Source organism: Canis lupus, chromosome 4 (assembly GCF_011100685.1).
Source record: "Canis lupus familiaris isolate Mischka breed German Shepherd chromosome 4, alternate assembly UU_Cfam_GSD_1.0, whole genome shotgun sequence".
NCBI classification, from domain to species: domain Eukaryota; kingdom Metazoa; phylum Chordata; class Mammalia; order Carnivora; family Canidae; genus Canis; species Canis lupus.
In genome coordinates this window covers 49,940,475-49,963,431 of record NC_049225.1, presented here as the reverse complement: position 1 = coordinate 49,963,431, position 22,957 = coordinate 49,940,475, and the positions used below count along the sequence as shown (strand labels likewise).

Below are 22,957 nucleotides of genomic sequence, written 5' to 3'. Positions count from 1 at the left end.
TGGCTTATACAAATTTATTAGCACATTACTTGGCACCAAGTAAACACTTTAAGAATATTAAATATCATGGTTACTACTATCTCAAGAACTTACTTCAATCAGATGCACACATACTCTGAAGGGATTTATTCCCCTAGGTGGAAGAAAAAAACAAGTCTGTCACCAATTATCTAAAAGATTCAATATAAAGAGAAAATATAAAGTAATTATTTCCTTACCATTAATCTCTTATATTATTTCTTATATTTATTCCTTGGTTAATGATACCTTGATGGAAAATAATAAACAAACTGATAATTTAGTTGCAGTTGCTGTTTTTGGAGTAGTCAAATTATCAGTGTTCTAAACGACCACAATTTATTTATTAAAATCATTTATTAAAAACATATATGTCCAAAAACCAATCATACAAATATCATCTAGTAAAAACTGCATTGTTTTCTTAAATGGAGAATCATAGCATAGACATTTCTATTTCCATATATGCACTCTAGTTTTAAAATAAACCCAGTGATTATTTGTAAATATTTATTGTTTTAAATGTATGGAAATGCCATGCAATTGTGTCCTGCTGGATAGTCACATAACACTTTTAATCTGAAGAAAGATGTGATTGGCATTGTTTTCAGAGATTATTGTGCAAATAATAACATTTCGGTAACTGTGATTGAAAAAAAAAAACATAATCAGTAGAGTGGTTTGATTGTATAGCATTAGGTATATAGGATATAAAGTTACTCCCATTGGCAGAGCAGAGTAGAAGAAGCTGTGACAATTTTATCAGGAGACAAAAAAAAAAAAAAAAAAAAAGATGAAAAGATCACATTTCTAGAACTATCAGTCTTTGTTGAATGAAAACAAAATTATGGAATTGCATTTTATATTGTCAGGTAAGAAAACAATATTTTCTAATTGTTAAGCCAGGGTTATAAAACCTTAATAAAGTAAGTTTTGTTCTCAGAACTACTCAATAAATAAGTGAATTAATGGATAAGTACATAAATAAATAAAAATTGAGTAATGTCATATAGGGAAGCTATGATGATCCTCAGTGGGAATCATTGACCTTTGTCCTATCTGAGCAGAGTAGGCAACATAAGATGATCTTCAAATCTCTCTTCCTTGAATATTTACTCCTAAAATCATTTTCCCAGTAACATTTCCCTTCAAAACTCATGATAATCAAGCCCGATTCTGAAAGTGGTCTTCAATTTTATATTCCTGATCATCTCAATCACCTGTTATGTTTTAACCAAGTAAGCTGATTGCATTACAGCACAAGGTCAAGGAAGGCTTGTAGAATCAAACACCAGTGAGTGGTATAGACTGGCCATTTAGGTTTTTTTCTTCACTTTGCCAAGCTCCGCCCCTACCCACAACGTTTCCTCTGCTGGAAGTCTTCTAGAGCAAAATGACTAGGGAGCTCATCAAAGTTCAGACCTTACTCACCAGAAGCATTACATGGAGGCACCCTATCTTTTCAGCGCCTCCTACGTTGTCTGGCGCAAGTGCTGAAGGGACAGTTTCCAGGGCTTCAGGTCGTTTCAGAAGGCACCCATCTCCTCTGTGCTGCAAACACCCATTCACAAAATCCGAAGGGAGAACTACAGTCGCCCCTGGCTCCTTAGAAATTGAGTTAGATTGATGTTGAAACACACCCTCCTTCCCTAAGTGTATAATTATTCGTGGGTGGAGAGCCACTGGGGAGGGTAATGGAAGAGGGCGGGGGGGGGGAGGGCGGGGGGGGGGGGAGGCAGAGGATGGTTTGGGCCTGACTTCTAAAAATCTTTTTGTTAATCTTCTCTCCTCCCCCTCTCCCATTTTCCTAATCCGGAGGATGATGGAGTTGGAGTCAAGGGAATGATTCCGGAAATGGAGATATGACTCTCAAACCTAGAAATGATCTGGGTGATTTATTTAAAGTTAAATACTCCTCGTCCTGGGAACCCAGCACGATTCTGATTTAAAGGGGACCGTGTTTTCTCCTTTAATCACATAAACAGACAAACAGTTGCCTCCAGAGATTAAAAACCCGGCTCCGGAGCGCGCTTCTTGCTGTCCTCTAAGATACAGACGAAGGTGGGGTGGAAAGCGCTCACAACCTGCGAAAGTGCGAAAGCCTGGACACCTGGCGGCCAGTTCCCTACTGGCCAGAACTGTTGCCCGCCATCCCTCACCATTCGTGACTCTGCAAGACACAGGGACTCAGACGTGTGTGTGGGAGTGCGTGCGAGGGAGGGAGGCAGGCGAGAGGACGTGGCTCTCCACATGTGCAACCTTGCAGCTCCCTGCATCCATTCATATGCATGCAGTGGTTGAATGTTTGATCAAAGCTGCACTAGTTATACTGATCAGTTGTTATTTTGTTGTTGTTGTTGTTGTTGTTGTTGTTTAATGGGGCACACCTTAAAATAGTGCTCATGAATTGAAAGTGTGAAAAGGGTCTGAGTGGAGTCCTTATGTCTCTAACCCTTTCTCCCCTTTCCTCCCCCATTTATACTCCCCACCAAAAAAAAAAAAAAAAAAAAAAAAAAAGCAAAGCAAAGCTTGCAGCAGATTGTAGAAGGATTTGAGTCTGCAGCCAGAGAGAAGGGGATTAGGGCCAGAGCGGTGCAAGTTAAATTGTGCTGCATATAAAAAATGGGCGGATTGGTCTCCAGATCCAGAGGCTGGTACCACCTTCCTTTCTAAAATAAAATCTCTCTGGCATGAAGTCACCGCCTATTTCACATCCGGTTTGCCCTGGGACGTATTACTACTGTCTTGGTAAAGAGAAATCTTTTGTTGTATAGCTGCAGATCGGATACCGGGAAGCAAATTTGGGTGTGAGATCTTCAGCAGAGGAGCACGCAGAGTCCATGATGGCTCAGACCGAGTGAGCGAGGGGAGAGCGAGGCCGCCCCCGGCTCCGGCGCGCCCGCCCCGCGCCCAGCGCCCCGCGCCCCGCGCCCCGCGCTGCTCCCGGCTCTCCGCGGTCCGCGCTCGCTCGCACACTTTTCCCGGGTCTTGAGCGATCCTGTGCCCAGAGGGGGCCCGAGGTAAGTGCGGCTGCGGACCGCTGCACACACAGCTTGAACGTGGCTTTTCCCAGCCGGAGAGATGGGAAGGCTAGAGGGGAAAAAAGGGGGAAGAGGGAACAGGACAAGAGCCTGATCCCACAGCAGGTAGAAACAACGAATGTTTTTCTTTCAGGGTGAAAACCGCAGCGATATAGAAGCGTTATCCACCCCCACCCCCCCTTATCTCTTCCTTTCTTTCCCCCTTTCTTAGGCAGATATGAATTTATTCCGCGGGGTGGGTGGTGACATGTTGTTTTGATTTTTTTTTTTTTTTCCAAGAGGGAGCTGGGATGAGCTGGGGAGGGGCTTTGGGGGGCATCGTCTAAAGTTAAGATGCTGGGACGGAAGCCCCGTCTCTGTTCCCTTCGAGGGAAGGCGCTCTCACATTCTGGCTGCAGAAATGCCTCTTTTCTCATTTCCAGTGGACGCTGCTAAAATGCCCTCTGGTGTAGGGGTCTCTCTGATTCTGAACGTGAAAAACTCAACTTCTCATTTGATATGGGTGGCATGGGATACGGGTGTTTGAAGGGTGTGTGTCTGATGGGGGAAGGTTGAAGGTGGAAGAGGGTAAGGAGGCAGCTTAGCATTTCTTTTAAACTATTAGGTTTGTATTTGCAAGAAACTTTCTTACTCAACAACTCAAGTGCCATGATAGGTTTGTTTTCCTCTTTAAAATGCCAGAGGAGGACAAAAAGCTTTAGTACCTTGCCTCGGGGAATTTGTTTTATTCCATTTACCCCTCAAGAATCACCCCCTCTTTTTTTTTTTTTATAAAGACCGATACTTATTAATAGGGTAAGAGAAGTTGTTTTTCCTTCATAACAGATGCTGAAGATTAATGCAAGGGTGAATTCTAACTGTGCGATTTAGATGCAATCTTTTAACATACTGATATTTGTCTGATATCTCTGGTCATTCATGCCAAAACCAGTGACTAAATTAAGTAAAAACTATGAAGCTCACAGCTCTTATCTCTAGATCTAGACCATTTCACTCTAAACACATTAATTATGTTTCATTGCTTACATGTCTGTCTGTAGTGGTTTTTACTGATATAAATGATCCCCAGGAGTGTGGAAAGCATTTGTGTAGATGTACTTAAAGGCATACCACATTAAACCATAGAGTGGATAATGAAAAACATGCTTTAAAAGACATGCAATCCATTAATCACTGTACTAAGGAGTATAGATTCAGAAAAGTCCTAATAAATAAATACCTTCAGCATTTCTCATGCTATGATTGCCATTAATCATAGCACATTTAAAAAGTGTTGCCATATCTTCTCCGTAACCAGGTAGTGCACCGATCTTTAAAAATTGTTCCCACAAATAGATGATAATTTTGTGAAATTCTCTAAGCTTTCCATACTCTTCCTTTCCTTCCTCATCCCACTATCAAGTCTAAAATTTGACAATCAGATGGTGATTGATTGCACTTTACCTAAGAGGGAAAAAAGATTCCCGTATTCATGCAAAGCAAAGCACTCCAGCTTCCATCTGTCTGAGATGAAACATCTTCCTTCTAGCAGCAACCTGGCAGAATTTAAGAGGGCTTAAAAGACGTGTGGGCATGTTTGCATGCGTTTACGTGAGTGTGGCGTGTGTGTATGAGAGAGATCAGCACATGGCTTGACTATAAAGTGTGTCCTTTAGCCCCACAGAAGCATTAATGAGCACGTTTAACAAAGCAATCACAGAGAATATAAGCACGACTTCGGCATTCAACAGTGTGTTTCCTATGCCTTTTTTTTTTTTTTAAGATAAATACAGTTGCTTCTGAAATCAAGGAAAATCCAGAATTCAAAAATGAATTTAGTCATCGAAGCATATTGACCTACCCCATCTCAGCTCCAAAACACGTTCACCCCATTATAGACACCGGCTTAAAAATTTCAATGCACAGTTCAGGCATGGAAACTCCAGTCAGAAAGGTCAAGATTTTCAGATGATAAACAAGAAGAGTGTAATTCAAACTATATTGGAAATATACAACCTAGAGGAAAAAAACTCACGGGTTTTTTGTTGCGCAATACTGTCACCTGAAAGCATTTCAACTTGTATTCTTTTACAGGAGAAATTAAGATACTGATATATTGCTGAATGGAGAAATGGAAGGGAAAGTGGAGAATGGATGGTCCAGGTTTCCATTGCTTCCAATGAGGTGTCATATCCCAGTGAGGTCATTTCCTGACTTCAAAGCATTCATCCGAACTGCCTCAGTCAGCCCTAGTGGTTATAACCTGATGTTTCTTGCAAGAGACATTGATCTCTACTTGTTCTACTTTTCAGCTGCACAAGCCCGCGATGAAGAAAAGTCTGGGTCTCTCTGACTATCTTTGGGCCTGGACCCTCCTTCTGAGCACATTGATTGGAAGAAGGTGGGGGCACTTTATTTTAAATCTGCATGAGAATTTCTGTAACTTTTCATTTATTCTTTCAGGGGGAAGAAAATTGTCTTTGGATGAATTCATGACTAAGGGAATTCAAAAAACTTAACAGCAATAAAATCCCAACTAAGAATAAAGAAGAGCAGTATGAAAAAAATAGCCGTCTTATTTGCATGATGATTAGAATACACTTAGCACGCTTTTGTTAAAGGAATATATTAATTCAACATTTAAGTCTTAAATTGAACTTTTCACTGTTCAGTTGTAACTGAACAAAATATGTGGTTTCCTAATTCATAGAGAAAGTTACCCCAATTAATGTCTGCGTACTGTGAGTTGATTTTCCAGCAAGAACATTTCTAGGCAACTGTAAAGATCATAGAGTAGCTTGTGACTGCGTAAAAGTGGAAAGTTTAAAATAATACTTATAGTCTGAAAGTCCTAAGTCTCTATAAACGCGTGTGCACATTGTGTTTTGAAACCATTATTTGTATAATCAATAGAGGTAGAATATACTGAAGAAATACTTAAGAACATTACATAAAATCAAACTTCTCTATTTAAGTGTGACTACTGTGGAGAGAAGTTATGAGAAAAATTTAATAAAATGCTTAAGCATATTAAAAAATGTGCTAATGGTCAAATCAAACATATAAACATATTATAGTAAAAATGGTATAAATAACCAAATATTTCAGATTCTTTTTTATCTGCTCTTATGCTTCTTGCATGATCTACTCCTATGGCCCTTAAGAAAGTCTTAGACATTATAAAAACTAAGGTTCTTCAAAATGTAATGGAAAGTGAACTCTTAACAAGTTAAGGTGGAAAGAAAGAATAGTCTAGAAAGAAATGAACTTAGGAGGATTTATTTTAATTGAGAAGTTGTCTTTTTAGTTTTTGCTATTGGGTGTGGTAAATAATGACTACCAGATGAAGAGGGGACTCACTATTGCCAGGTACTCTTAATCTGAGGAGTTAAATGTTCTCCATTGCTTTTGAAAAATTATATGAAGTGTTACTATTGTAATGACCTGTAGATGGAGTTAGTGCACAGTGTTTTATTATATAGTGGTTCATATGGAATCAAAATCAGGTACTGTAACTGACATTTCTTTTCAAATTATATATTCAGTTTAGGAAACCTTACACTGGCATAAGTGTTTAAGAGCAATAAACAACCTTGATCTTTATCCCGGGGTTATTCTCTGACAGTTACAACTGGACATAATAAATTAGAAGTGGAGATGAAGAATAACCTCATTAGAAAATCACAGGAAATAAAGATTACTATTCCAGTTGGGATAGCAGAACTAGTTTTCTGGGAGGGAGGGAGGGAAAAGTCTCTTTTGGCATTTATATTCCAATGCATGCAATTGGTGGAAATGACATTTAGAAGCTAAAAACAGGGATGAAAGCTTTTCCTGAATTTGGTATAAGCTTAAACACACGGAAAATGCAGGAAAAGGTAATTAGTAACTACATATTCTAAAAATCGTATCCACAATCGAATTGTGCTCTGTCACTCACCCCATCTCATCTTTACCCCTTCTTATTTTACTGCTTTCTTCCTTAGACTACTTGATCAGGCCGTCCTCACAACTTAAAGTGTACTAGCATTTCTTTTCCACCTTTATCAAGATGACCTTCCAATATCCTTGAAAGATGCAGGCATGGCAGTTTGTTTTGTGACTAGTTTTTATAAATAATTGCATTCAGACAACTATTTTTACTTTATTAGTATTGCTAATGAAACATCCTGGAAGACACAGAGCTCAGTGAAAATTTGATTTCAAAAACTAGTGAGATGTTTAGTTTTCCCAAAGGAGAGTAAGCTCTCAATCGGTATGGTATTAATGTCGAACTTAGGAGAATAGAAAATTGTTTCATAGAAGTGTATTTCATATGCTTAATATCATAAAGAGCTTTTAGTTATAATAACTTTAATTATTAAATGAAATTTTATCAGAAATATGGCCATTAAATTTTGCCAAGATAAAATTTAAAAATGGTGTTTGTTTTTGCAATGATACTTTCATTATATTTCTTGTTCCTGGCAAATAAGTGAATCCTGGTTTCAGATGTTATTATTTTTTTACATTGATCAGTAATATAAACACAAATGACTGAAGCCAAAAGCATATTAAGTAGAGAGTATAAAAGTGATATTTTTGTGGCGTTTCTTAGTTTACACTCTGTATTCATTTCTTTTTTATTCAAGGTCGGAGTTATCATTGAAATATATCAGTGAGTGTGATCCACTTAGAGATTAAAAAAACTCTTCTCTCAAAGGATTTTAGAAGTGTCATCCTAATCATTACATAAAATATGATTCAACGACCATAAATGATAATGTGATTGATTTAAGAAATATGCAATATTTGAACTGTGGTCACTATGTGGTTAAAACTCAAAGAATAGTAATGGTAAGGGTTAAAACTATACTTGCAAGTAGGAGGACTTAAGTAGACACAATTTACTCCATTATAGAAGAATAGAATTAAAGTCTTACTAAAAGTTGAAGAAAACGGCCTTGTAGTTCCAGCTCTGCTCACAAATTGCTATGTTTTCTTAAACAAAATACTAATCCTACACTACAATTTAGTAAACCATAAATTAAGAATACTGGAACATCTCTTTTTCAAGGTATCTTTTATTTCAAAGATAGGAATGATGAAAATTTGATTAATTAAAGGCTTGAATAGACACATTGTAAAAATCGGTTCATAAACCTTAAGGGGAATGGAAATTACACACTGATTTGAAACTATAATTATCCTAAGAAAAAAGTTTTAACTATTTTTCTCATCTAAACATCCTGAAAAAATATCAAAAGGGCAAATACATATAAAGTAGATGAAGGAAGAGTACATTGGTAGGTAAAAGCATGATGCTACATGTTAAATGAAAGCAAAACTATTAATTTGATAGCTCATAAACCCCTTTTTTTTTCTATTTGGGAAGAAGTTTACCAGGCTTTTTTTCCCTAGCATGCATTAACATTCTTGCTTGCTCAGAGGAAACATGCATTATAGCATTGTATACATGCTGAGATTTATACACATAAGGAGACAGAACTCATTTCCTGTAATTTTCCTTCCATAGTTAGAAATATTAGAATAGTTTATCACTTATGAGAACAAATAGGAGAAAATGGTAAAAATTAAAATATGACTTTTTTTTTTTACTTTATCAGAAGGAATTTTCAAATTAAGATTCAATAGAAAAGAAAGTAGGAAAATCTAGGGAAGGCTTTATTTGGAAAATGATTTTAATAGAAATTTATAATTTAGATTATCACCTGCCATTATATTTTCTTTAGCTATGGACAACCCTCATTACAAGATGAACTTAAAGACAATACCACTGTCTTCACCAGGATTTTGGACCGACTCCTAGATGGTTATGACAATCGTCTAAGACCAGGATTGGGAGGTGAGTCGCATAATTGTGTTTTTATTTTAGAGAACAGTATTAAATCTTTACTAATGAAGCCTTGTTTTCCTTCTAAATGGTTAAGTAATAAGAATGGCAGCATGTAGTTTAAGGAACCAATCCTATTTTTAATAGATTGACCAATGTTAATTCAACTTATTATGGTATTTCTGTGCACATACCTACATGAAGTAAAAGGCAGATATAAACTTCTCATAATTACATTAAAAATGTTACATTTACTTGGCAGTCATAATGTTTTCTGTGCCATGATTTGGTTATCCAGAGAAAAAATGAAGTTAATATTTTTCCTTCCAGCCCAAAGACTACATCTACTTCATTTGGCATTGCTATGTTTGCATTGAATTCAAACAGATTATCTCTGAGCCGAATGTTCTAAACATTTATTTTAATGTTTAGAATATTACATACTGATGCACTATTTTGCATTAAATTAGCACCAACTCTGGGATAAAAGGTGAATGAGATATATGGTAATTTTTTTTAACAATGAACTTGAACTTAAACCCTAATTTTCTGTAGTAAAAATATATTTTTCTTTGTATACCAATTAATTAGTTACACTATGGGTTTCTACTTAGGAAGAAAAAAGCACTTACTAATACAGTATTTATAACAGTGAGAATAAATAGTGCTAGACATTACTCACTTATTTGAATAAAGTTTGAATAAGATAATCAACTGATCTTATTTAGTTAAACAGAGATTAATGAAGCCAAAACAGAATATTGATTTCAGACTAAAACAAGGGAAGCAAGGAAATAAATTATTGTTTAAAGTCTCACAGGAAACCAAGGTGAGAATCTATGATTCCCAGCTACAGCTAATGATGCATCTTCTCTGAAGCATTTGTTAGAAACTAAACTAAATAACTAAATAGCAATATTTAAATTGCAATTAAATTGCAAAATTAAGAAAGTCATCTCTTCTTCAATAGCAAATAAATACAAAAAATAAGAAGCTTAAGAAACAAGATTTTGTTTTTAAAACTGAATAGTAGCATGGATTTAGTCTTTTTTTGAAAAATATTTTGGGTAGTGTAATCACATGACGTGGATCATGGGTCTATTTTTTTTTTTCCGTGGGTCTGTTTTGAGGCTGCCAAACACCATTAGCGTCTCAGAGGTTTAAGAGGAACTGCTTTGTCAAAGACACAACTCAAATATATGTCAGAGGCCTTACCAGGTGTCCTTTCTTGTCAATTTCAAACATTCATTCTTGGACATACTATACAAATTCCTTTGGGTTTGAATTCCACCTAGTGTTCCTTCACTACATTCTAAGAAAAAAAAAAATCTTAAGAAACAGAATGTATTGGTCATAAAATGGAGTGCATAATTATGTATGTGATATATTGCAATAACGTTTGTGTACATCTAAACTTCTAAATTGGCTTAAGAAAAATTATTCTTAATTCATAGAATTCGAAATAAATTGCAAAGACTGCAAGTAAGGAAGGAATGTACAAAAAGAAGAAACAAGATAGTGATACAACTTTTTAAAAGTGAGACTTTCTAAAGTACTAATGGGCAATGCATTTAATTATTTTACATAGAGCTCTTTAAGCTCTATGCATAATTTTCATTTTGTTAAAGAATTTTAAACACACACACTCACACATGCACACACCTTTAATGATCAGCTATATGGTTGTATTGTTGTTTGGAGTATAAGTATTGGGTTTGACTGGTCCTTTACATTTACTTATATGTAATAATTCTTAAATACATATGTATGTTGACTTTTTAATCAAATATAGTGTAAACAGGAAGTATTTTACCTCCTTCTCATATACACACCTGGGTCCTGGAGAGCCACAGAACTTGAGGATATATAATTAGACTAAAAAGGAGTTGAAAGGCTAATTTTCAAGAATTGAGATAATGCTAGATCTGTTAACAGAATCAACATTGATTCAAACTGCAACATTACTATTTTGGTAGAATCTACTTTTCATATCTATTTAATCCCCCTAAGTAAGAGAAATAGGCATGTATCTAAAGAACAGAAATAGTAGTTGGCCAAATTTAGTCAGAGTGTATTCTTTTTAATTGAAATGGATATAGTGTGCTGTGATAATCAAGAATTCAAGTACTCAAGAAAATTTAAAAGAGTGGATGTGCTTTAATCTTTACTAAAGATGACTTTTCTGATATTCATGATTCCTGGAAACAGTGATTTTGAGGATATGATAGACAAAATAAATTAAAAAGTAGCTCAGGGATCCCTGGGTGGCGCAGCGGTCTGGCTCCTGCCTTTGGCCCAGGGCGCGATCCTGGAGACCCCGGATCGAATCCCACGTCGGGCTCCTGGTGCATGGAGCCTGCTTCTCCCTCTGCCTGTGTCTCTGCCTCTCTCTCTCCCTGTGTGACTATCATAAATAAATAAAAATTAAAAAAAAAAAAAGTAGCTCAAATATTTACGTCTGTTACTATTTTATGTGTCATCCTGGAATATGCTATGATTAAATCCGATAAATTTGAGAGTTCTGAGGAAGTTTTAATACTAACTTAATTTCGGTTAATTTTTTTGGAATGTATCTTTTAGCCCTAAAGGGCTAGCATGTGTTTATTACATGTATCTCCAGAGTCATCAATATTTTTACAAGCATTTTGAGAACATCTCTCCATCTTTAAAAAACTATACCTTAAAATATTAGTTTTTAGATATTTTCAAAAACACAGTCAGCTACAGAATTAGAAAAATATTACCACCATGCTTTCCAGATGTATAAACTGAAATTATTGAATAAATATCTCTCTGTAATTATTTCATTTCATTTCTTTACTATAGATTTCTGCTAAGTATGACATACATTTTAGTAGATCTCCATGGCAGAAATGCACCTTTGTTTTGTTGTTGTTACATGATCCATTTGTGTTTTTATCCATCCATTTTCTTTTTTTTTTATTTTAAAGATTTTATTTATTTATTCATGAGAGACAGAGAGAGAGGCAGAGACACAGGCAGATGGACAAGCAGGCTCCATGCAGGGAGCCTGGCGTGGAACTCAATCCTGGGTCTTCAGGATCAGGCTCTGGGCTGAAGGCGGCGCTAAACCGCTGAGCCACCCAGGCTGCCCCCACCCATTTTCATAGATGAAAAGCCCATGTAGAGCAAACACTTGAAAGATTATCATTAGTTTATAAGAGGAAAAAGGTTCTTCTTAGTAGCTTCATAACCACTGATATAATAATCTTCTCTTGCAAGAGAAATGGGCTCACTCTCTTCTCTATTATGACAAATGTCTAATTTTATAAAAACAGTAACATTCTGAAGAATGCAGGGATATTTTATTCTGAATGTTCTCAGAAGGTATAGAAATGTGATAAACTGAGACAAATGGAAGAGACTATGTGCAAATTCATCATGACCTGTTTTTCAGAAAAACGCACTGCCACCTGAAGATATAGCAATACTCTTTGGAGATACACACCCTTGGTACAATAACTTAAGAAACAACATATATAACTTGGTTCATCTAGATGATAGAAACCAGTTTGCAGATATTGTTACACTATTTAAAAAGTGTACCTAACTTTTCAGAGCCTAGAGAGGAATCCTGAGAAGATAAAAATGAAAAGATAACATAAATTCGGGGAAGAGACTTTTTTCTTTTTTTTTTTTTTTTTTTTTCTTTTTTGAGATAGAAAAGATACGAAGGAATACAATGTGTGGAATTCTAATGATGTAATATACTCTATTCAGGAACGAAAGAGAACAATGATTTGGCCATGTTCGTATTTTAAATACAAAGGTAATGAAGAAACCTTTAAATAGACTTGAATTGAAATAATCAGTGGCCAGAAAATACAAAACAAAATCATCAGAAATATTGTGGAATTCATTCTCATTTAAATTTTTTTTTTTTTTTTTTTTTTTTAGAGCAAGGTATAGAGCCCTCTTCTTCCTTGCAACCAGGTACTAAAGAATGTTTTCAGAAGGCTCGGCTCTTTTTTTTTTTTTTAAAAGGCTCGGCTCTTGTTTAAAACCTGGCCAGTACAGAAGAATAAAGTGGTTGGGGGATGGAAAAAGGTAAAAGCCAGAAAGAATGGCAGGATAGGAAAGAAAAAGTTAGAGAAGAAAGATGAGCAAAAGGGGAGCAGTGAAAATAAGGAGAGGGAAGTGAGAGGGATAGAAAAAGTGAAGGAGAGCAACACACAGAAAACGGTGAAGGGGCGGGATCTGTGGTCTAAAGATGAGTAGGCTCAGGTGTCTGTTCTTGATTAATCAGGATTCCTCTTCTCATTTTAAATCAGGACCAAACCAAGCACATTCTGAGACAATTCGTTTTCTGAAGGTTTCTGCATATTGACTGTGATTAAAATATACTAAAGAAGCCTAAATTTTCTCCAACTTACTGAAAAGTTAAATGATACAGCTCCTGAACTGCAACCATTGAGGTCAAATTTTGGCCACCATCAAACTGATAGCCCCTGCACTCTAGGTGGGCAAAAAAAGCAACCCGTAAACACAGATTCCAAACTTAATTCTGAAGGGAGATTTCAGGTTTTTAAGGATAAGTAATGCCCTTCCAGTGACATTCCTTTTTCTTAGCCTTATATACAGGCTACATTTTATTGATAATATGACGAAATCCCAGGGTAAGTCGGATTGATGTGTACAGTTTATTGTCTGGAACATACCATCAGGCTGAGGGCTTGCCATTCCTCCTGTTCACAGGCTTCTTCTTAAGCATCTTGCTTACAAAAGACATTTTCTTCTATAAACAATTTTATTTCACTCCTTGGAAAACTGATTACAGTAAAGCCATTCTTAAATGGAAACCAAATAGGATAGTGCCAAAGAAATGAGATCTTGGTTGAACCACATTTTCAGGGGACTACAGAACTTTTTACTCTCTCCCTCCCTGCTAATGGTACTTTCTGGAAATATTATTATAATTTCTAAATGTTGCCTTAGACTTAATCTCAATAAATAATAGATAGGATGATGAATGCTTCTCAAAGATTTTATCATCAAACCATAGAGATGAAGATGGTAAAGGAGAGTGAATGCATACTCATCATGTGACAAACCCAGGTGGATGGGAGGAGAAGTAGACAAGTAAATGAGTAGATAGGAATGTAGGTAGATAATGGACTTTGTTTATCCCTAATATATCTTTAATAGATATTTAGGTATGATTTTTTTCCTATAAGTTATATAGATTTAAGGTTTTTATTTGTTTGTGTCATATTTTACTTAAATGCACATATCAGGTGAATATTTGTAACTGGAGTATAATGGTGGTTTTCTCTCAAGGTATTTTAGCACTAACATAAAATGTTAACCAACAGTTTATACTTCAAAGCAAACTTTCTCCTTATCTTCCTGATTTTCCCAATTTTGGACTTTTTAAACTATATAACACTTTTTAGACCTCCCTTAGGCCAATTATTGCAAGAGATCTCAGCTTTAAGTTGTAAACATCTCCAGCTAAGCAAGGTGACTGGGTTGGATATGCATGAGACTGGCTAAGTGGTGTTGACTCCTTTGAGAGTTAGCTTGGGATTTTTGATTATGGGTTTTGTTTGTTTTTTTTAACGTCAAAATAAGTAAAGGTAGAAAACTGAGTGCTCTGGAAAAAAAGCAGATTAACTTTTGTAAAATTTTTTGTAACTTTGTAAAGTTTAGGTGACTAGGAAATAGAGTAAACAGTATCTTTTAATTATTTTTCAAAATAAAACTTTGTTCTATCTCAAGATTATAAAGTATTCGATATTCATGTAATTTTAAAAATTTTTATTAATTCATAATTAATTTATTTTTATTGTTTTATTATTTTTATTTGTATCCTGGGTGATGTTAAGATCAGAGGCAACCATTTTATTCATGTTCAACTGATTTGAACACACACATTTGATATTTCTATTAAACAGCTAGAATATTAAAAATTCAGAGGATAAGATATTGAGAGGACAATGTGATGGCTTTGAATAGAATAAAAAGATTCTAAATTACTAACAATGTCCAAAATTTTAAAAGGTTAGGTTCATCCAATATTTTCTGTTGGTGGGTGGTGGTGGTGTTATATTTACTTTACCAGATCATGGCTTTTAATATTAGCTTTTGAAATTTGTCTTGAGAATCCTTCTTTCTGAATTTGCTGTAACCTTATCTGGTGCTTTTGATACAAGGTGTGGAACATATACTCAGACTTTGGCATCATGTAATCCATTTCCACAGAAATATTATACTTAGACATTCCATAGTTCAGCTGGACTTTGGGAAAAAGCAGTTACCAAAGACCCAAGAGGAATTGTTAAAATAAACAGAGAACACCTTTTAATGTTTACTGGCTGAGATCTCCAGTCAGCCCCTGAAGCCAGCTTGCCTAATGAATCCAACCCAGATACCCAGAGGAATGTCGTAGCATGTTTAGAAACTTTCTACTCTCATTTTTTCCTGTTCTATATAAATCATCTACTGATCAGTGCCAAGAAGTTCCTGAAGTAAAATGTAGCCACAGAGACTATGCTCAAGTTATAAAGACCAAATTATCAGTAAACACTGCAGTTTATTTTCTGTGCAGTTACTTTTGAACTTTTTATAGTTTCCATTTCCCATCTTAAAAAAAAAAAAAAGATCTTATTTATTTGAATGAGAGAGAGAGAAAGAGAGCACAAGTAGGCAGAGTGGTAGGCAGTGGGAGAGGGAGAATCAGGCTCCTGGCTGAGCAGGGAGCCCAATGTGGGGCTCAATCCCAGCACCCTGGGATCATGACCTGAGCAAAAGGAAGACACTTAACTGACTGAACCACCCAGGTGCCCCTCATTTCTTGTCTTGATTCTAGAACCAATGTAGAATATTTTTTAAAATGTTTTCTGTAGATGATTTTTGTTGTTGTTTTCCAGATAGAATCTGAACTCCTTACTTGAAAAATAATGTTGTAGTGTTTCTGAGATGAGAAACTCTACCATTTTGGAAAACTTAGGAGAAACACAATTCTAAGTCGATGCCATATTCCTCCTAAGATTGCTATAGTATTAGTCTCATGTAACTAAAATGCTATAATGGAAACAGGAAGTATGATGCCTCAAAGCTATTACAGGTTATACAGTTTTGATCAAGACTTACATAGACCACATTCCTCTAACACAGCCATTATATTCTTTTCTACAGGGTCCCCCTCCCAATAAAAATCTGGCTATAATATAAAGAGGGACGGATGGAAATTCTCAATGGAAATGAGATTAATCTCTGCCACAGTAAAATTTACCTTTTTTTTTTTTTCCTGGTAGATGCTTTTATCATTTGAGTACTTGGAATCTGAAAACACAAAAGAATCAGTGATTGATTAGATATCTCAAAAAGTGGGTTTTTACCCCATATCCAGATTTAGTAGCTGAACACTACCACAATTAAGTTGCTTTATATATCAGCTAGGGCAAATTGCCAACTACTTTAAAGAATTTGGGGAATGTAAGTGAAGGACAGGGAGCAAAAAATGTTGCCCCAGGCAGATTGGCAGGGAGCGGAAACATTGTCCAATTCAGAAGTACACACTGATGGTTATGTAGGGAACCCAGAACATTTTCAATTTCCAAGCAGGACCATTTCCAAGTGAGGTTTTAAGATATACTTTATTATGATGAGTAATGTTAGTCCGCTTAGTCTCTATATAGTGACTGCCTCTGTGAATTAATAGATACAAAGTAACTTAAAGGAGGCAATAAACCTCCTTTCTAAATTATAAATCCACAGAACAGGGCCTAGTGAATATCACTCTGAGTTCCTCAGTAGACAGCAATTCCAGTGAAGAAATGGTCAATACCATATTAAATAAATTGTTGTGATAGGCATTCCTAATAAAACACCACTTATAATTCTTCACTGTTGATTCCCTCTTCCATTTTTTTTATTACACTCTTATAATGCATTATTCACACAGCATCAGCTATCATCTTAAACTGCAAGTAACATCATTTCACTTCATTACCCAGAGGTTTCTTATTGCATTAGAATAAAGGTCAACTGCTTAGTGAAATGCACAAAGTTCTTTAGGTGTGGCCCCACTTGCATCCAGAGTGTCATCTTGTACCATGATTATCAGCATCACCAGACCCCAGATACATTATTGGACTTTCCATTCCTTTATTTTTAAAAGATTTTATTTATTTGAGAGAGAGAGAGAGAGAGGAGAGAGAGGAGAGAGAGGAGAGAGAGAGAGAGAGAGAGAACATGCACAAGTGGGCAGAGGAGCAGAAGGAGAGGAAGAAACAGACTCTTGGCTCAGCAGGGAGCCTGATGCAGGGCTCCATCTGAGGACCCTGGGATCATGACCTGGGCCAGAGGCAGATGCTTCACTGACTGAGCCACCCAGGCGCCCCTGGACTTTCCGTTTCTTAAACATCACACATTTGTTCTTACCTCAGATCTTGTTCTTTCCTCTCCTCTTTTAAATTTTTTTTAAATTTTTATTTATTTATGATAGTCACACACAGAGAGAGAGGCAGACATAGGTAGAGGGAGAAGCAGGCTCCATGCACCGGGAGCCCGACGTGGGATTCGATCCCGGGTCTCTAGGATCGTGCCCTGGGCCAAAGGCAGGCGCCAAACCGCTGCGCCACCCAGGGATCCCTCCTCTCCTCTTTTAATTATCTTTCCCTTTGAGGTCATCCCTGAATTTTTCTCATTGAGGTCTCAGTCAGAAAAAAGACATTTTTCCAGAGCATTTATAGTGACCTGAAATTCATTAGTATAATTTGTGTATGTGTTGTAAATGACTATATATGTAATTATATCTGTCTTTCCTATCATTTACCAATCTGTTTCTAATTTATCATCTTTCTATTTATCTATCCTATTCATGTTTCTATTCTATCTAAAATAACTTTCCCTAAGACTATAAGATGTGCTACAGAATAAGAACATTTGCACTTTTGTTCACCAGTGTATTACTATTACTTAAAACAGTGCCTGTCTGGCACATAAAAAACACTCAATAATTAACATTTGTTGGTTAAATTAATATACCCAACAAATATATCTCAAAGTATTTTCGGCATCAAACCTTATTCCACCCTTACTCCAGTGTGATGTTGTCACTCTATGGGTATTATTTCTTCACTAAAAAGGCAAGAAAACAGGCTCAGGAAGATTAAAGGATTGTACCTAAAATCACACAGCTTGTTTTCTAGGAGAATCAGAGTTAAAATCTGAGTGTTTAGACTTTTAATCCAATATGCTTACTACTTACTATACTGTACTGCTTTTCTCATTTCTGCCTCAAGCACTAATCATCATTTTGAATTATCACTTCAAAACATCTGTTATTTCAATACTTATCAGCAGGATATCAACATTGTAAGAAATCTCTGATAAAAACAGATTTACTACTGTCTAGCAGCTATAGAGTATATAATATAGTATGTATACATATACATTTGTGTGTATATATAGAAAACATATAAATATATATAAATCATATAAAGCACATAAAGCATCTATATATGTATATAAAGTATATATTTGAAGGATATGCTTCTTTAAAGATTGATTTTAATTGGTTTATTTATCATCAAAAATTTTATTTACATTGATGTACTATTTTAAGATATCCCAAATCTTTATAACAATAATCATCACCATCATTATAATCTCACTTTACACAACTATTCCATGTTTATCCCTCTGGTACTCAAACATGTATATAAATTTATACAAATTTTAAAGACCGTTGATTTTTTTTACAATGGACAGGGAAGGATTATTGTGAAGAAAATACTTTAAAAATTACTTTCCAATTAATTTTCCCTTTGAACATTTCCTCCAACTGAGTTATTTTATTGATTTCCATTTTCAGACAATTTCCTAGTTACAGAAAGAGTTCATTCATGTTTAACTTTGGCTAGCTATAAAATCATTCCAGCTGAACTTCATTAAAAGTTCCTGACTCATGTTGTGTGCTCTTAAACAGAATATTTTGACATAAAAGTATCTTCACCTTTCATGTGATCCATAGAAAGGCCTTGAGTACTTTCTAGATATTTCTAATAACACCCTAATGTCCAGTGCTAGAGCACATGATTTAGATTTTAATGTTCTAATGTTCCTTAAATAACAAATAAGTTCCTAAAATTTGTATATGTATCCATAAACTTTTCTCCTTCATGAGGTTATGGGAATTTCAAATTAGAAAGGAGGGGGGAAAAGATGACTAAATTTTCCCAGAATTGTAAAAAGAAGATTCCTGAAGAATTCTCCTAGATATCAGCCAAAGTACATAGGTATGAGCACATCTTCTGCTTAAGCCTGGTCCTGGATCTAAAGAGGCCTTGATTTCAAATCATCATTTCTTTGCTGAAAGAGCAAGTTAACCATGTCACTTTTTACAATTTGACTAAAATACATTCATAACAGTACTCTGTCTTGAACCTTTGCATTCTGAGTTATAAATCTTCTGTCTAAAGCAGGATGACTTCACGTATCACTAAGGAAATTGCTGGTGAGCTGTAGTGAAAGACACGCTTTTGGCCAAAGGAACCTATTTCTTGTCACTGAAATTGTACTCAACTGAATAAGAATGTGGTTTGAGAATTATTTGAATAGAAAAAAATAAAAGAAGGAAAGGAATACATCAAGATATTAGCGGTGGATTTATGTGAATGATGGTATTCAACAGGGTTTAATTTTTTTTTATTTTTTTTATTTTTTTGGAAATTTCCAAACATACTATGAAGTTAAAACAATTTTTTAATAAACATATATTACATTAATCTTATAATTACAATAAGCTGTTGTAATATTTTAGAGTGGCATTCCCAGGTAAGTTTGGGAAATTCAGGGGTAAACAGGGTTGATTACATTTATTTAAAATATGTTTTCTTAGAGACATTGGCATGCTAATTTTCATGATGAATCTTCCAAAGGCATACATAATAAGCAGAGTTTTTCAGCAATGGAAACTGGCCACTCACAAATAGCTGATGACAAATCAAAGAAAACTGTTTGGATATGTGGCAAGGAAAATATATTAGAGAGAAAAATACAGAAAGTGTTACTCCCTTTCTTTAATTTTCTTATCCCAAGTTCCAGATGTTTTCCTAAATCTCATTGCACTGCACTCCTTCCTCTTCTTGGTACCATGGCCCACCTCTTCCATTCAGTAGTTGAGTGGTCCCTTCAGTGCTCTTGCACCCTCGTATCCCCCACACCAGGCGATCTTTAGTTTAGGGACTTGGAAATTTTGCCACCTTAACCTTAGAGGAGAAACAGGGTGAACAGAGAACAAAAATCAGAAACTCTTTAAGGACATCTTGTATGATTAGAGTGCATGATGAGAAGGTCATCTGAAGGACTCGGGTGAGGTCCTTGGGATATTACAATGGTGACTTTTGGGAACTATTAGAGGGAGATACCTAGTAGAAAATAAGATGAAGCACTTGGAGATGATGAACTGGTACGGTAAATATACTTAGGGGCAAGGACAGATAAAGGATTCAAGAAATAGATTTTTAAAGTGTGATTATAGCCATTTGTGTGAACTGCTTTGCATTTATGCCTAATCTTTCTATATAGCACACTAACAATTATGTGTGGCAATAAATGTATATGAACTTAAGCATGTTTTACATTCTATTTTATTGGTACAGTCATCTTTATAAATAGGCTTTTTAGTCTTTATAATTTGTTAGTTATATAGCATCATCATTTACTAACAATCTTAAAACAGCAGAGGGAAATAGCCCATAAATTTGGAAAGTGGGTATCTCACTTCTTTGAGCACTTTATCATGCTAGAAAAACAGATTGATTGTTCCTAAAACATCTGGAAAGCCAATTTTTGTAAAGCTAGCTACCTTGGTGAATTACCTTGAAGGGCAGATGTTATGTCCTCCCCACACTCAAGAAATAGAAAATGGTGATAAAAGAGTTCAGGAAAGCTGTCCCACACTGCCAAGACTTACAAGTGTGCAGACAAGAACTTATACATATCTCCCAAATGAACATTCACTTAATAGTAGATCCCTGAACAAAAATAAAAATGATAGAATAATTCTAGTTCTGTAGATGTCACTCAGATCTATAGGATATTCACCATAAGTCTGCCATAGTTATAATCTGCAGAGAATCAAACTTCAACCTTGGAAACAAGATTAGGTGAGTCAATGACTTCGAAAAGTGAATAAAATAACAGGAGGATCCAACTCTTTCAAGACTTATGTAGAAAGAAAATATAGATATTAATTCTCTCTGAACACATAATTTAGGGTGCTTTTAATTGCAATAAATTAATCTATATTATTGCAATAATTAATCTATATTATTTCTTATTAATCTATATTTATTTCTTAATAATAAGAAATAAAATTATTTCCAATAAGGAGCATACTTGGGACACTAGAAATTAGGATGGAAATATGCCCAATTCTCTATTATGTGATGTGTTTCTTCTTCTTCTTTTTTCATGGCAATAATCGCATATTTTATCATATCAAAGAAAGTCCAAGTGTGATGGCTCCTTTGCTTGAACTAGAAAGGAAAATACTGAAAGAGAAAGGATAAAAATAAGCTCAATTAATAAAAGAAATTCTAGCTTTTTGAAATAGATGGCATGCATTTTCTTTTTATTATTGTTTTAATTGAAAGTCCCGTCATTCTAATAAAATGTGAACTCTAGATTAAGTCTTAAGAAATAACAGATTTGTGTAACTAAGAAGAATTAGTCAAGTAAAGAATACATATGGAAAGAGAGTTCAGGAGAGAGGGAGAGAGAGAAATGTATGTACTGGGAAAATGACTCCCAAAGGGGAGAGGATGGGGATCGCCAGAAGAGGCCAATTGTTACTCCAGCTGAGACATTGCTAATGGCTCCTTTCAAGCTATACAGTTGCTGTAGAATATTAACACTGACTTTGGAAGGAAGTGAGTTTTAAAAACACAGCTCTATTTTCTTTGTCTTAAGCTATATCCTCCATTTTGAAGTTTTTAAAGAGTAAATCCCAGGTAATTATGTCAAGGGGCTCATTTAAGAATTGTTGGAGCCAAAGAAATTGTTGAAAGAAAGAAAGAAAAAAAGAAAGAAAGAAAAAAGGAGGAAGGAAGGAAAAAAAGAAAAGAAAGGGAAAATAAGCCAAAAAATGGTATATTGGTTATTGAATGGATTATCTCTACCACCAAATTCTATTAACATTTGTGTTACACATTATATATAGTGTATAACATGACCTTCTTGAGAGAAATTCATACCGAAGGTGTTAACTGTTTATAAGTGAATTCCCGAGAGATAAAATTCTTCATTTTCAAAAGAATTTATTATTGCATATATTACATCACCTTTTTAATGTCCTACCTCAGAGATATAAATGTCCCAATAAATAAAATGAATTGCTTAAGACACTGGACCGTTATTTCTCAGAGCTACAGTTTAAAATTACAGGGCCATCTTTTTTATTCTCACTTCTAAGCAGATTGTGTCCTTTTATGAGAGCAACATTTTTCTCTCTTTTTTTTTGGGGGGGGGGATGACTGAATTTCCTTGAAAATGTCTGTGTTGAGTTGTCACCCAACTACAAGGAATATGTTTCATTGGTTGATATATATGCCTCAGAGACTAATAAAATAAAATCACATTGAACTTGAAATGGAATCTATTAAATGAACTCTTTCTGTGCCCTAATATATTTATTCTTGTCCTCAAAATTGAAAGTCTTTATATAGGTTGTCAGATTTTTCTCAGGGAGTAATTTGGATAATTCGGTTATGATTTAGTGCCAGAAAGCAATCATTTACCAAACATACCCTTGAGTCCTTAAAGAGTTAATAAAGCTTGTTTCAGTATACTATATACTTCCCAAGAGTATCCTAAATACCTGGAGGATCTGGTGAGCTCTGTAAGAATATTTAAGCTTAAATCACACTCATATGCTAACATTTTTTTATTACAATGTGAAATGGCTTGGTATCATTTAGGAAAGTGTGTTCATTCTTGAAGAATTCATTAAGCAGCAGCTGACTTCTCCATAAAGTCTGCCTCCCAAAGTGACATATTTGGGCTCCATTCTCCATTGAAAAATATTAACTGTGAAATTTCATGTGTAAGCAGTAAA

The 22,957-nt window shown here is 35.2% G+C and overlaps 1 protein-coding gene across 1 annotated transcript in view; it reads left to right on the top strand.

Moving 5' to 3' along the window:
- The first annotated feature begins 2,581 nt into the window (after positions 1–2,581).
- Positions 2,582–22,957, top strand: part of GABRA1 (gamma-aminobutyric acid type A receptor subunit alpha1) — a 58,238-nt gene continuing 37,862 nt past the window's right edge. The window contains exons 1-3 of the mRNA XM_038534838.1: positions 2,582–3,038; positions 5,351–5,439; positions 8,771–8,883. Coding sequence (XP_038390766.1) covers positions 5,366–5,439; positions 8,771–8,883 — 187 coding nt within the window. The 5' untranslated portion in view covers positions 2,582–3,038; positions 5,351–5,365. The remainder of the gene's footprint in view (positions 3,039–5,350; positions 5,440–8,770; positions 8,884–22,957) is intronic.